We start from the raw sequence: 17,067 nt of genomic DNA, 5'->3' as shown, positions 1-17,067 counted from the left end.
GACTCCTAAAGGTCTTCCATCCTCTTTTCCTCTCTGTGCCTGCCATCATTCTCTCTGTCGACTTAGAAACATTGTTCAGAGCATGTAATGCTTTTGAGCTATGCTTTTGCCACAATTTTGTGCTCCCCAACCACCACGGTTGCACCAGCCAAAGCTCTCAACATCTCAAACTACAGATCGCTGACTTTCTCCCAGAATGGTGACCATTATTATCTTTTAAAGCGGGACGCACCAGTGTCCCGCTTCCATAATATACACACAGAGCTGTACTCTACATGTGTACTCATACATTTCTCATCTGCAAACTGTGAGCTCAATGAAAATAAGTAAAAAAGCATCTAATTCATCTTATTCACTCCTGCAGCTCCTTGAAGGGTACAAGCACTTTAGTAGACTCATCACATAGGCTTATTGAAGGAATGAAGACATTTCATTATTCACACTCTCTCCTCAAACAGAATTTCACTGTGGAACGTTTTTAATCTTTCAAGGGTCATTATAAAAATTACACACAAACTACAGCTTTTCAGACTCTCTCTTGCAAAGTAAGCAGTAATACTGTTAATTTTACAAAATGGCAGTACTGTTATAAATATAGCATTTGGAAGGGGATATCACAGGAACACAATAAAAAACAGCTCTTTAGAACAAAATAAAAGAAAATCATATGAGGCTATTGTAGGAATTTTTAGTATTTTTTAATTTTCCAATTAAAAATTGTTCTGATTAGATCTAATGTATGGAACCAAGTCAATGGTGTGTGATTTAGTTGTTTCTTATCTTATCTCTTTATTTCATAGAACTTTGTGACATTTTCTCAGACTAAAATTTACTTTTGCTGCTCAAACTTGATCCTCAAAAAAAATTACAGTGAACTGATTTTCTACATAGTAGCAATGTTACAGCAGATGAGGAATGAGCAGAGAGATGGTTACTTAAGTTATCAGATGAGTTCTATTAGCTTACTAGCATCTGGAGTCAGTTACAGAAGCTGCTCATGGTCTGTCCACATCTCTTCATATCTAAAGCTCCTTTTCCAGTTTTTAAACCTCAGAGTTTAGAAAAACATGTATACTCTCTATTACCACTCAAATTAAGCACTCCTATAAATCGTACCCCCCCCCAGAAGCTGTTTATGTTTGAGGAGAAGATGAAGAGAAATAAGAAATTCAACTTAAATACATTGGAAAATAGAAGAAACATTTCCATAATGGCCCAAAATGAAATTCTAAGGACTCTATATTAGAATTCTGTGCATTTAAATACATTCATCAAATTTTCATCTTTATAGATTCCTCAGCTACCTCTGTGTGTTTATTCATTTACTACAGAATATCTATTTGCTTTTGTTGGAGTTGAATATTTTGATATTATTTTAAATATTTATGTTTACAGGTCATGTTTTTGCTGTTTAAAAGTGGTCATCAAGATGTACTGCAATGAGGGCCAAATCAGTTCATTTGCTTTTTAAATAAATGCATGTTTAATGATAAAAATTGAAGAGATTCATAACCAAGGATTGAAATAATCTGATTATGTAAAATATCCATGGGAATTACATTAAAATATATTAACTTATTTTCTGCCAAGATCCATATTTAATGAACATCAAACATAAGGCTCTTATATTACATTCAATTGTTTATTGCCTTTTTATTGATTTTTTTGGATATTGCTTAAACTTAATGGTGGTTTAAGAGAAATGATGTACCTGAAAATATCTATAGTCACCGAACTCTCAGGTAATTAATCCAGCTGTGTGTAGTGATGAAAGATGCAAAAGGACTGAAGGTTTCGGAAATGACTGTTTATGAAAGTTATCCACAGGAGCAGGTAAAATTTCCATTGCTGTTTTCATGTTTCCTGGCTTTGTACCTGAGAGGTTATTTCAATTCACTTCTGTGTTCCCACCAACAAATAATTTTTCTCTCAGTCTCTAAAATTATGCTGCTCCTCAAGCTGCCAAATAATAAAATAAAGGATTTGGTACATTTAGTGTTTATCTTGCTTAGTTTTTTGTTTTTTTTTTTTTTTTTTTGATGACTGATTTCTCTTTCCTTGTATCTCTTTGACATCTGAATCTCTGCAGATGCATAGGCTCAAGTATTGAAGATTGCATCGGCCTGATGGATAGGTACTTGGTGTGCTTACTTCTCATCTTCTTCCTCCGAGGCTCCATGCGTGAGCACTGGTGCATGTGTGTGCATGCCACTGTGACTGGAGAGTGATGGTTTCTGTTCTGTAATTGCTTGCAGGTGTAACGGTCCCACTAGTCATGACTGCATTTACTACCCATGGACGGGCCATTCCACTTTACCACAACATGCTAGGTAACATCAACCATGTTTCCATTTTATCACTCAAATTCTTTCCTTCTTTACCACCAGACAAAATTACTAACCAATTGGACTGAAGTTTTAATACATTAAATGAGAGTTACAGCAGAACTGAGAACACTTTGCTTTTAAAATCAGTTCTTAATTTTACCTTCGTTTGTTATGATTTCAGAGTTTTAATTAGTAATGCCATGATTTTAAATTTTATACACTTAAAAAAATTAGTAATTATCTTGGAATTTCAACAGAATATTCTTAAGTTTATACACAATTTCAAAACTCAAAGTTCCTAAAGGAGAAATTTGAAAGTGTTGATTGATACTTATAGAATGCTTTATTTAATTTGAATTTAATCTCTGATTTTGTGTTATTTTGAACTGACTGTTTCAGATGGAAAAATTATCATATATCAATGCAATATGGAAAGTATTTTGTGCATGTTAAAGCATATATTGGCGATATAAGAACAGAATATATTATTTATGTTTATGCAAAATTCGGGACACAAATATTTACAGTAGCTTTAATCACAATCAAAAAAACCTGGAAAAAACTTAGGCTATCCAGTTGTGATATATCCATGCATTGCAAAATGCCTGAGTAATAAAAAGGAAGAAATTGATGCTACACATACCATGGATGGATCCCAAATTCATTATGCTGAGTGAAAGAAGCCAGACTGTTAAAAATACATACTACATGGTTTCCTTTTTATATCAAACTCTGAAAAGGATGAAACTTCAGGGACAGATTATCAGTCAGAGTTGCCAAAAGCTAGAATTTCAGGGGCAAGTTTCACTACTGAATAGTAAGAAGGAATTTTGCAGGTAATGGATCAATCTATACCTTTATTGTGGTATTAGTTGCACAAATAAAAAAAACTTAATACAAACCATGAGCTATGTATTTTATTATAAATTATATAAATTTGTGGTTTATTGTTTATACATAAAGAAATATGACTGTCAAAATATTTTGTGAAACATTTTAATTAGAAAAGTAGTAATTTGCAACTTTACATAGAAATATTATTAACTTTCTAAAACAAATTACTTTAATCTTTTTTTGCAAGAAATACAGTAATGTTAAAGTAAGAACAAAATGACAATTTTAGATGAAGTATTGCTTTTAATGAAGTTTTTTGTGTTGTCATATGACAATGAAGCATTTATAAGGCATAACCATCACATTAAAAAAAATCACAATAGTGATAGATTCCTGTGGCTGCCTTTATCAGGACTAGCCATTATCCTAAATTCTAACAACTAAGTTTGTCTAGTCTAGTGTTTCCATCTTATCTAATTTAGTCTTAATATAGTCTTGTTCTATGTATCTGGCTACTTTCACTAAAAATTACATGTATGAGATTCATCTGTGTCATTGAATCCATTCACAGCTTTTTCCATTCATTTGCATTTAATTGCTTTTAAATTTTAAAGTGATTGAATAATTGATATGTCATTCTCATACATTGTTTGTTAATAAGTAAATAGTGATGACAAGTTCTAAAGTAAATTATGTGTTTAGAGAAGATTGGTTTATACAGCAGTGGCACATTGATATGTGGGCTTGAAAAACTGGTTTATATAGTTGTCTTGAGCTAACTTTAAACTATGAGAAAATTAAAAAAAAAAAAAAAACAAGAAAAAGGTAATGAGAAACAGTACATGAGAGTTGTGACCAAAATTCAAATCCTACCTTGTAGCTGAAAGTTTTCCTGTGTCCTACCTGGTCTTCAGCCACTTAGACCCAAGTAAACACACAGAGGCTTGTATTATTTACAAATGATATGGCCTATTGGCTCAGGCTACTCACTAGCTAGCTCTTATATCTTAAACTAACCCATTTCTATAAATCTATACTTTGACACATGGCTTGTGGCTTACTGGTACTTTTACATCCTGCTTCTCCTGGCGGCGGCTAGCAGCATCTCCTCTGCTCTCCTTTCTTTTCTTGTCTATCTGGATTTCTCATCTGCCTCTAAGCTGCCTTGCCATAGGCCAAACAGCTTTATTTATCAACTGATCAGAGCAACACATATTCACAGCATACAGAAAGACATTCACAGCACTACCCTGTCCTCCAAGATCCATCTTGGATTCTTGCTATGTTCATGAAATAATTTTTCTTCTTCTAGACATTGATTAGGTCACTGAACTATCATTTTGAAGAATGATTTTGTATTGGTGTAATTATTAAGGCCACTCCACATAGTTAAAAGGAAAGTTTATTAGTGTCGTAACTTACAAATGAAGGGATAGGTAGGTCGCAGGGTCTGGGGAAGGTGTATTGCAGTCCAGCTGTGTTCTCTGGAGCTCTGCTCGGTCAACCTCCACTGTCCAGGGTCCAGGAACAGAGAGAGCTGGCCCATCTGGATCTTGGGTCTTCAGGGCCCTCCCTTGGCCCCGCCTTGTAGGCGTGACAGTTACCAAAGCCTCAATGGGGGTTGGAACTTCCAGATCAAAGCTTGAATGGCTACCCACTACATCTTTGCATTTATTTTGATGATTTCACTTACAATGTATTTTAATATTTTAGTGAGAAACAGTTCCATATGATGGTTAAAGTATGTTATCTTTGAAGTCAGATTTTCAAATTTCAAATCAAGCTCTAACCATTTTTAGATATGTGACTTTAAGGTCCTTAAGTTACCTAAGGGTCACACTTTCGTGTGACAAAATGACAGCATTTATGTACTTCCTAAACTGATCTGGGGACTGCATGTTTACTTAATGACAGTGCCTCGATCATAAAAACCACCCATTTTTTCCCCTGTTTTTCTATGTAACATTATCATTATTTTTCTGTATAACCAGGAGTTTCCAACTTCAAGAATGTGAAATCATGCCTCTCAGGAGAAAAAGAGAGAAGCCTCTCAAAGACACCAGAAAGCACTGATGCATTCTGATGCCTTCCTGATGGCTTTCTTCAGAGAAGAGGGTTATTTCTGTCACTGCACCTTGAGAATCAGGGAGATGACATTTGGTCATGAGGCTGAGATACAGAGTGACAGTTCACTTGTACCTGCCAATGATTTAAATAGATGTCATGCAACCCAAAATCATAATGTGTCTAATTATAGAATTAATACTTTACTAATTTAAACAAAAAACAGTTAAAATTTCAATCTCATCACATGCCTGGATTTTCAGGAGCTAGTCCATGATTTCAGACTGACATAAATAATTCTTAATGCCGTCAATAAATACACAAGGCTAGAAATTATAAATAGCAGTAAAATGCAGTCCATCATTTCTAAGTCACCTGCAGCACCACTACCCAGGTAAAGAATGAGTTTCTTGATTGGGAAAGCATAGGTTCGAATATGGCTTATATCGTATTTCTTATCCACGAATTTGAATGATAGTGTAAAAGTAGTCTGAAGGTTAAATGAGATAGCACATAGATACCATCCTGGACTAAACAGTCACTGGCTGTGAATGAAATATTGACACCCCATCAGAACTATTTTAACAAATGCTTCCCTATTTGAATTTCATAATAAGCAGGACATTAATCCAATAGATTAGTGAATAGAGAATCAACATATTAAAATTTCTCAAATTTTAATCATTTACTTTTTACATCAAACTATTACTCAGGGCCATGATTTCAATAGGTGATTGGTAATTGGTAGCTAGTTATTTCTTATATAAAACTCTAGATGTCTCTACTTAATGGCTGTTTATTCTTCAGTTTAAAACAATATGACAGTATTTTTCAATTGTGTTGACTTGTCAGAATTACATGAACTTTCAGGGGCTGCTCATGTGATAGTTTAGAATGTCCATAAACATTTATATTTAAATCTTTGGAGTATTTTGACTTACATTGGATGAAACCTTGGACTAAGCAGATTCCCGCTCTGGTCCCATATTTCTATAATGGGATGAACGTGCATTTGGAAAGCAGGATAACTATCATTAAGATTTGAAGACTTTTTCCACCTTTTAAATTCCATGATAGTTTTATAAATGTCTGTATTGATTGAGTAAAGTAAATGTTTCATAGTGGGAAGACCAGAAGTAGGACAATAGGAAATGAATATTTTAAGCTTCATAGTCTACCTTTTAATTGGTAGATTATCCAAATACCTAGTTTTCTTTTAGTCACAGAAAATTACATTGAGCATGCCAATGTGTTTCCTTCAAAATATTTAGAGGTAGTACTCCCCCCATGGCCCCATTGTTTCTGTTTCTGTGTTCTGTGCCCTAAACATGCAGGAAAAAGTGGACTGGAGATTTAAGTGAAAGCAGGTAAAATGTTTCTGATCCTGATTGACTTTCATGTTCAAAGCAGTGTTATTTTTTTTCCAAACCTGCATTTTGTAAATTGGTTACCCACACTCCATTTTCCTACAGTCCATTGCTGGAATCTCTTCAAGGAAGATTGGTGGGATAGGGTAGAAAAGAATTTAAGACTCTCTTTCTGTATTGTAGAATATCCTACTTATAAGTAAAATAAAACCAGTAAGTTTTTTTTTCTCTCTCTCTCTCATTTTCTAATTTAATTAATACCTGAAGATTACAGTTACTTTGACCAACCTTTCCCCAAAATTTCCCACCTTCATTATTTTGGTTTCCTCCCAAGAACACCATGGACAAATGTATTTTTCAAGACTCTTATTTTTGTGTGTGTGACATCTGCCTTATCTAGCACACAGGCTACTTTCATATAGATTCTTTCCTGATGTAAAAATATTAGATTTTAATCTATTTTGGGATTATTTGTCAAATATATGAAAAACTGAAAGAGCCTACTCTCAAATACCACGAGGGCATGAATCTGTCCATAACAGTAATAATTAACTCCATTGTTGAGGCATTTCTCCATGTTAGTTAGGAAAGCCAAATATAAATTGACTAAAAATTCACTTGACTTTGTTGGATAAATATATCAAATATATATTTAAAAATACATACTACATTACCTATTCCTGTATTATTTTCTGGCCCAGCTCTTTGTTCAAATTCATTTATTCTATATACTTCACAATACTTAGTACAATAACTGAACTTATTTTCTCTAAGTCTCTGATGTAGAGCTATTTGAAACATTTCCAGTTTCCATGGTCAGAGTCACACTTTTATTTCATGCCCAGGAGATCACATAAAGCTTGTCCTTTGTCAAACTGACCTGTGTGTGACAGAGAAGAAAGATAAGGTGTGATAGTCTGGGCCCCACTTGCATATGACACATTGAATTTCTTCTTTTCCTCTCAAAGAAGCAAGTCCAGATCACATAGTCCAAATCACTCATAAGTGGCTACCTTTGAAGAGTAGCAGTTATATTATGATGCCTAAGTATAATAAAAAATATACATAGCCTTTTTATTATAAGCCTATCCACATTCCATCACATTCTGTACATTAAGTTTTCTTTTGAAATAAGCAAGTCCAAGAGATGAAGAGGAGTATGCGAAGCTCTCCCTTAGTGGTGATTCATGCTATGCTTCCTAGAACCTGTGAAAGTCAAAATGATCTGAGAATTAGCAAGGATTCACAAAGTTTCGACACTCAGTAACTGTTGCTCATATAGCTGAAGTGGCTACTTAAAAAAAAGAGAAAGAGAATTCAAACATCTTCAGGATGCTCAAGTGGTGTTCATATTGATAGCAAAATGTTTATATAATATTACCAAATCTTTCCAGACACTAGAAAAACATTGCTGCATTCAAGATTAGCAAGCATAAAAATGTGACTAAATTAATCTGTATTCATGACTAAAAATCAACACAGGTTCTTTAGGCCACTGACTTTGGGAGTACTGTAGAAACTCTAAAGATATTAAATTGATAAAATATTTAGTAAAATAGTGAGGATCAAATATTATGATGGGTAAAGGGAAGCATTCAGAATACTCAGCTTTTACTCTCCTAAGAGTATCTTTCTATGGTAAAAAAAAATGGTCATGTTTTATACTCATCTATTTCTGACTCACAAAGATGCCAGAACTGCTTCATATCTCACAAATATCTTAAGCTTCACCTGTTATGGATGGCCTGATCTCAATTACAGAGATCGAAAGGAAAAGAATGGAAAATGTTCCCCAAGTCCTGAATCTTAAAGAAGACTGTGTATGGTTTTAATGATATTGCCATGATATTTCAAGACTTGCTTTGTTTATACTCTCATGAATCACACAAGAATAATCACTGTGTCATCAACATTGGTATATTCTATGACTTTTGTTTGTAACAATTACTATTCCAAGTAAGATGAATGAAAATTATCACCAAGTAAACAGAAACTCTATGCTAGCCAGCAATGCCTTGATAGAATGTAACAGAAGCAGAAAATAATAGATATGACAAAATAATGAAGATAATTCTTAATAGAGCTTACTTTTTCAGAATATTAAGAATTAAATATGTGAAAAGTGAATATTGATATATATAAAAGAATATATGTAAAAATGACCATCATACAAACTTTACCTGGCCCCTATTTATGTGCCACAAAACAGTTACTAATAAATTACTGAGTACTGAGGCATTTTTACTTATATTATTGCCCAAGTATAATTAATTGGATGGCTTTAAATAAGTATAATCTAAAATGATTGTAAGATATGTAATGCATGTCTTTGATTTTCTGCCCTCCTCATGTCCTCACTTTCATTCATGTTTATTATCCGTAAAGGATTACTTCAGATATGTATAGAAAAGAAGTAGAATAGTTGTGTAACAGCAAACGTACTAAAGTAAATTTTGCTAGTGTAATGACATTAGTGAATTGATATATTTGCTGTCATAATGTGGTTTCTAGGACTATTTAAAATACCACAGAATAGGATTATGTATTCAGTAACTAAAATAGTAATGGATAGACAATTAAGACTGTGATCAGGTAGACTAAGGGAGTACCTAATTAACTATAAGACTCATTCTGGATACATTATCACAGTTCAGCAGATTAATATAAAATTCTGTAGGGAAAATGGCAAGCATGCCCTGGATAGTTCTGATACCTGGGTGGTCACCAGGCTGACAACATCTGTTTTTTTTTTTTTTTTTTCAGATAGAACTTTCAGTTTCCTATAAAAGCCCACTTAGGTTCTTTTAGACGTGAGTTCTTTGAAGTTAAAGGAATTATGTCTATTTTCTTGAAAATAAAACACTTAAGATATTTCTGAGATGTATTTTTCCAAACATAAGTGAATGATTATGGGACATCACCATTTCAGATTCACAAAAAAAAATGTTCACAGGTTGAGTGAAAGCTAATTTTCCCAACCAGTGCTAGGCTTGGTTGAATGGAATTACAGTTCATGAACCCTTATCTTAGTGTTTGTTTGTTTGTGAATTCAGATTCCAATTTCCATATGTAAGTTGACATTTCTATGCCACCAGAAACTTCCAAATACCTGGCAGCCACTTCCCAAATTACCACACAGAGGCTGAATATTGATTATAAATGCTTGGCTGATAGCTCAGGCTTATTACTAGCTAACTCTTACATTTTAAGTTAACTCACTCCTTATTCATGCTCTGTCATGTGAGGTACCTTTATTAGCATGGCACATTAATCTCCTGCTCCCTCTGTGTCTGGCTAATGAATCCTGAATCTGCCCTTCTCCTTTGTTTGGTTGCCCTGCCTATACTTCCTGCCTGGCTCCTGGTCAATCAGTGTTTTATTAAACCAATTTGAGTGACAAAACTTTACAGTGTACAAGAGGATTATTTCACATCACTCATGTACTTAGGTCAAGTCCATATACATTGTTTCCCTATCTGGAAGGATGTGAAAATGATATTTCATCAGTAAGTTCCTTTCATATCAACACATGTATTAGTATTTGGTTGTACAAATAGCAGATAGTATATATTGTAAAAGAGTCTTCAGTCCTGGACATCATATTCTATCTTTGCTGCTGTCCTGTATCTACCGTCGCAAATTAAACTTTATTTCCTCGAGTAATCTGTGATAGTTTCTAGAACTGAGGTTACCTCTGTCTAATAATACTCTATAGGTTAGATGAAAATCTCCATCTTGGCTGCAGGTAAAGAGTAGTCCTTCCATGACCAGTGTCTACACCGCTGACTAACGAGTTCTCAGCTTAAGTTTCTAATCTTTCTACTTAGTTATCAGACTTGCAAGTCTTCCTTATGATTGTTGGTAACCTGCATTGTCCCATAGAATAGCCCATTGCCAGGTGTGCTCAGTGAGTACTTGGAAAGTAATTAGAGAATCTCTCTTATGCCCATGAATCCTAGTTCTAAGAGAATTCTATGAACAATGGGTTGTAAAAAAGCATTAATAATTTAGCCATGTTAAAATATTAATTTTCAGTACATTGTGTCCATAAAAATATTTAAGTTGTTTAAATTTTATATATATATATATATATATATATATATATATATATATATATATATATATATATAATTTATATATAAGTGTACTGCTCTAAACCAATAATCATGAAGCGGGAATTTAAGACTTAGTTATACTCGAAATAATAACAGCAGAGGAAAGGCTTTTTCATGAAAGGCTGTTTTATTTCATCAGCTGCAATAGGTTACAGTTGGGTTGAGTCAAATAGATCCAAGAGAAAACGTCTGTTTCTCTGGACCCCTTACATATCCCTATATATGTGTCTGTGAATAAATCTTTTATAAAATTTTGCAATAAGACTAACATATGATATCTTTGGTCCACATTTATAAGCCTCAGTTTGTCTAGTTTTAATATAGAAAATTACTCCTAATTAGAATTACACTGTATGAATCTTCATAAAATTATACATAATTCAGAATATTGATAATGGAGTATTATTCAATTTTGGTATTCCCATAGATAACCAATAATTAAATAGAAATATTTCTTACATATAGGTCAGAGTTTCTGTTTTTATGCCTGCTTCATGGTAATCAAGGAGTCAAAGTATTCTCCCTTATAACCTAGACACACATTGTATTAAATCCTAAGAAAATATCTTTTTTTATATTTCCTATTTAACTAAAGGAATCTAATTAACTGGGACCCCCCTCTGTGATGTGGTTATATAAAATGATGTGTAGATATTAGAGTAAATTGCTCTCCTCATGCCTTTTTTTCTTATTACCTCAGCACATTCCCTAACTAATCATTCTTTTATAAACATACAATTATTTTTGCATATTATGTATGTAAGCAGGAGCTAATTAACAGTGAGCAGTTTGATTTACCAATGAAATTCCCTCTCAGTGATTTTATTCTCAGCTACTATCCACACTCAAGAACAAAGTGGTTTAATTTCATAGTATCTCAGCAATAAAGAATGAGTGTTAGGAGAGGGAACCCCACCTCTTCAAGACTCAGTGCTTGGAGTCATTGTCATTTTTATGGCATTCTGTTTCCCTTCTCAGAATAATGCATTCCATATGCTTGAGTCATTTATAGAATAATTATAGATACTTTCTGCAGAGTAGAAATAAAACAACAAAGATCTTTTACCAAACAAAGTTTACTTTTGGGTAAATAAACCTTTTTAATTTAATGAACAAACCAAATTTTTCAAAGTTACATCGTTATTAATCTTCTGGTTAAAATTAAAAATAGGTGCTTTTGAAAGTGATGGAGTTAAAATTAAAGCACAAAAATACTAGACTTGAAACCCCAGGTTCAAATCCCACAGTAAATTAGACACCAGGGGGAAAAAAGAGCCAATTGGAGAAAAAAAAAATTTGTTTTCTTTCAGAATGGTGTCACTTCTTTCTGTTTCAAAAGCTTCTTGGTATTTAACACAGACCTTGCCTTCATACTCTAAAGTCATTCCCTAAACATGTCTTATCATTAATTTTCAGATTATGTATATAATAATAGTTATCACTACTACCACTACTATTTTATAAATGAGGAAACAGGATAAGAAAACCAATTTTCAAATTTTCACCTGACTAATAGGTAGTAGAATAAGCATTAGAGTTCAGTTGTCTGACTCAAAACACCCACTTCTTCCTCTCTAGTGTACTGCTTCTCATGGAAGGGCTATTTTATGAAGCGTGTGACTAGGTCTTTTACAGCCTTCTAGTTTTGCTTATTGTCTCTCAATCTCAGTATTAATATTATCTATAATGATCTGGAGCTCATTAGAGGCTATGAGTTATTAGTTGTATTAAATTGATAACATTAGATGACATTTCACATGCAGAAATTTAGCCTTAAGCTTTTGGGTCATTTAATGTGGAAAAGAAAAAAATATAGTATAGCAAAGGAGACAAGAAAAATGGGGTTAACCAAAGAAGAAAGCATGTAAGGATGAAGTCCTGGGAGCAGAGAATAAAGAATATATTTATGGATGGAGAGTGAGCCAAAATTTAATGACTTAGAAACAGATGTTGAGCATCCTATTTGAGAGATTTGAGATGATCAGAAATTAAAAATAGGTGCTTTTGAAAGTGATGGAGTTAAATAAGGAGAGAAGACACAAACTGAGATTGCTTGTATTACAAAAACTACTCAACTTATTTGCTCTATGTGACAAAGGACAGAGAATCAACAGATAAAGTGTGGTGTGTGCGTGCATGTGTGTGTGCATGTGTATGTGCATGTGTGTATGTGTCTGTGTGTGTGTGTGTGTGTGTCAGTGTGTGTCTGTGTGTGTGTGCTAAATTGGTGAACATAATAATGCATATGAAGACTGATAGGAATTATTAGAAACTTATTTCAACAGATAAAGAACAACTTCCGTTAAAACCTTCCTTAGTCAGCTGATGGAGAGCAATGCTCACTTCAAAGTAGGGAATTTGGAGGCAGAGATTAAGGATCATACATTCACTTCAACTTGAAGAAATTCACATACAAGAGGTAAAGGTACAGGAAAAGTAATGATGGATTTGGTGAGAGAAAGTAGGTAAATTCATAACTTCATCTTGAATGAACTATTAACTAAGTTTAACACTTAAGAGCAGAATATAAGAAATACTTGTGTATATTTAAAAAAAAATCCATTGGACGTATCCAGAAAGACACACTACACTATTAGCACAGCTGCACGACTGTGCATTGCTAAGTCTGTTTGAGAGGTTTACTCACAAATGAAAACGATCCAGTAAGTAATGTGTTTCATTCATCCCCATTGTGATTGCTTAAATTCAGACCTGGGTATTTAGAAATTTGGGTTGACTGGTGTTTGCCAAATGAAAACGTAAGCAAGGAGATAGGGGTCATGTGATAGACAAGATGATATGTGATGACATGAATTAGAGGCAAGGATCACTGGAAATTGACAATGGGAGTGGGGTTGGCAAAGAAGGGAGAAAGATACAGATAAAAAGCATGGTAGGGTTAATAGAGGAAAACGTGCAAGTCGAGAAGGTGCCGGACTGAGAGTGGAGCCCATGAAACCTGCATTCGAAAAGCAGCACGGATAGGACAATGTGCTCCCTCAGTGTTACCAGTATCGGTCTATAGGCACATATGAAGCATGGACCTAGCATGCCTGGAATGTGATGGATGGAGAGAAGTGGGGAGATTCAACCAGAATTTACAACATAAAGCTTATTGCCAGATTTACCAGTCCATGGGATTTGAAAGAATGAAGAGAACAACAACAACAAACAAACTCTGGGTTTCTGATGGATGGAGCAGCATTCACTAAGATGCTGGATACTTGGGAGTGCTAAGTTAATGTTTCTGAGCTTATTTGAAATATGTTGAATCTTCAGTAACTTTGACACCTTCGAGAGATGTTAAGTAGAAAATATAAGAAAAGGATACAGCATTTTTCTATATGTAGACACGGAACACAAGTGAATAAGAAATACATAAATAATCTCTCTTCCCTCTCTTCGACTGGACTCCTGGAGTTCAGCCTGGTAGAGGAAAGAGGGACTCTATGAGCAAGGGGCATCAAGATTATGATGGGAAAACCTACAGAGACAACCAAACCAAGCTAGTAGGAACTCAAGAATTTTAGACCAACAGCTGTGGAGCCTCCATGGGACTGGACTAGATCTGCATAATGGAGACAGTTATGTAGCTTGATCTGCTTAAGGGGCCCCCTGGCAGTAGGATCAGGATCCATCCCTGGTGCATGAGCTGGCTTTCTGAAGCCCATTACCTATGATGGGACACCTTGCACAGCCTTTATGCAGGGAAATGGGCTTGGACCTGCCTCACCTGAATGTACCAGGCTCTGCTCACTCCCCATGTGAGGCCTTACCTTTTCAGAGGAGGGAATGGGGGCTAGGTTGAAGATAAGGCTGCAGTGAAGAGAGGGGGTTTCTGTGGTTGGTATGTAAAATAAATTTTAAAAATTCTTAATAAAAAAGGAAACTTAGAAATATAAAGAACCCATTTTTCTCTATCTTCTGAGAGAAATTTGAGCGTGAAGGAAGAGACACAGAAGTGGCTCCAGAAAGAACATCACCGGGAAAAAAACATCTGAAGATATTCGAATTTTAAACGTGCTTTTGAAAACAAAAAGTCTTGCAGTGTAAAACACAATGGAGTTGTGCATCGTGAACATCTATGGGGAAAGCTGCAGGAATTAAGAGGCTAAGCAAATGTGAAAGCATTAGATCTGGATATGAAAAGATGCTCTCGTTCACTCTTTCTTCAGAAGAAGATAAATAGAGGGGAGAGGGCAGGCAAGCACAAAGATTTGTAGACAAAGCCTTGGGATTTTCAGTTTAATGCTCCATATTCTGCCTGATGTTATAACTGCCACCATCTCACCAAAAAAGAATGAGGGTGTTTTTGAGGGGGTGCATACGTGCATGCTAAGGGAGGGAGGGATTATCTGGAAAATTAAATTCAAATATAAACTGTGCTTATTTTTGTATTTAAATCATTCTGACATTAATTTACAAATTATCACGAACCCAACTTGAAGGTCATCTATTTTACTTTCTCAAGGAAAATAACAGCTTGCATGATCACTGACTCTGAACTCATTAAATTAGAAGGCTCTTAAATATATAATCAGGATCTAGAAGCACCCTGTATGTGTTCTGAGAAATTAGCAGATTTCAATACCTGTCACGTTAATTGCAAGATGCTGGTATATAACAATTATTCCAAATTGCACCGCCACCTGAAAATCAGCAATTGTATGATTGTGCAAGTGAATAATATTAGAACATCAGTAAATTGCAAAGGATTTTTCCTATTTTTTTTAATCCTTACATATGACGAATTATAACAGAAATTCCCTCATATATAAAACTTGCTGGGCTTTTGACTTGCTGGCATAATTAAATTGATAGTCTAACAATAGTGCTTGTTTGAGCAACTTTTCTATAGACTGCTCTTTTAAAATTGAAGCAAATGAAGGGGGGCTTCATTATCATGATGATTAAAGGCCCCTAATCATGTTCAGCCTTGTGTTTTGAAGTAGTAATTCTACTCTTTGGTGTAAGTGATAATTATAGGAGTATTGCATGCTCAGTCCATTAAGTGGGTATGCCAGTATCCACTTAGGATATAAATCCTTGCAAACATTAACATATACTAAAATGCATGTATAGTGGTATGTTTTGATAGTTTACAGATTTAGGGATATACTTCACACATTTGGCTTCTTTACTCACATAATTGCATGTTATTGTTAAAATTCTAGATCAATAGTGACCACCCCTTGCATTGTGGGAGAGCATTTCTTAGTATCACCCATCCACAACTGAAGAATAGCTGCTCTTATTTTTATCCTACTCAAAATGGTAAAATAAGTAATATGCGCATGCAAACATATACATACACACACGTACATGAAAATATGTAAGATATATTTAGCTATATAAGATCCATGGCATCATCCTATTTTATTATTCAAATTAGTAATCAGTGAAAAAAGTCAGATAGAAAGCATAAAAATGGCAGAAATGACATTGACTTCAAACATTCTCACTGTAAATTCTCTGCTTCATTGGTAGACCATTTTCTTTGCCTCTCATTAAAAAAATGGCTCCAAAAATTTTTTTTTACAGAAGCTGTGGGTGGTGGTGGTGCACGCCTTTAATCCCAGCACTCCAGAGGTAGAGGCAGGTGGCTCTCTGTGAGTTCGAGGCCAGACTATTCTACAGAGCAAGTTCCAGGACAGGCTCCAAAAAAGCTCCATAGAGAAACCCTGTCTCAAAAAGCAAACAAAACAAAACAAAACAAAATATTACCAAAAATCCTGCCAAGACTTCATTATTTAGACATTTTTAAAACAGTGATAATTTCGTGTGTGGTATTCAACGTGATAAAGAGAAGTGTTGATGGAGACAAGAGCTTTGATTTGCCCTCTTCTCAAATCAAAGTTTGTTGATCTATTGTTTGGTTTTAGGTATCCTGGATGGAGAAATGTACTTACAAGGATCATTACCATTTCTATTTCAACAGTTTCTAATTGCAGAATCTAATAGAAACAGCAATTTCTATTGCTCCTATGGCATTTTGAAATAATAGGAAAAAACAAATTTATCTATAGATAATATAATAATACCTGATCCTTTTTTATAAAACATTAAGATTTTTTATAAAACATCTAGATTTCTTGGGAGGGTAACCTCTCTCTGGTCTGCGGTCTGTCTCTGTCTCTCTCCTTTCTCTATGTGTGTGTCTTTCTGTCTCTATGTATTTCCATCTCTCTGTGTGTATCTCTCTCTCTGTCTCTCCATCCCCCCCTCTCTCCTTCTTTTCATCCTTATCTCCCTCTCTCTTTCCCTGTCTTCCTTCTCTTTCCCTCTTTAGACCTCTTCTTCTCTCCTTGTAAATTATGACATTATCATTCAATAACCTTACTTGACAGTAAACAAAACCGC

At 34.5% G+C, this 17,067-nt stretch overlaps 1 protein-coding gene across 4 annotated transcripts in view; it reads left to right on the top strand.

Moving 5' to 3' along the window:
* Erbb4 (erb-b2 receptor tyrosine kinase 4) overlaps window positions 1-17,067 on the top strand; it is a 1,089,367-nt gene that overhangs the window by 831,041 nt on the left and 241,259 nt on the right. For 2 of the 4 annotated variants that reach the window (XM_052749761.1, XM_052749763.1), the window contains exon 16: window positions 2,256-2,330. In XM_052749761.1, coding sequence (XP_052605721.1) covers window positions 2,256-2,330 — 75 coding nt within the window. Of the gene's footprint in view, window positions 1-2,089; window positions 2,135-2,255; window positions 2,331-17,067 lie in introns of all 4 variants that reach the window. The other 2 variants (XM_052749762.1, XM_052749764.1) reach the window with 1 other exon arrangement.

This window comes from Peromyscus californicus, unplaced genomic scaffold, assembly GCF_007827085.1.
Source record: "Peromyscus californicus insignis strain IS unplaced genomic scaffold, ASM782708v3 Scaffold_21__1_contigs__length_65335640, whole genome shotgun sequence".
Taxonomy (NCBI): domain Eukaryota; kingdom Metazoa; phylum Chordata; class Mammalia; order Rodentia; family Cricetidae; genus Peromyscus; species Peromyscus californicus.
The sequence above is the reverse complement of the archived record's forward strand: the minus strand, read 5'-3'. Positions and strand labels throughout refer to the sequence as shown.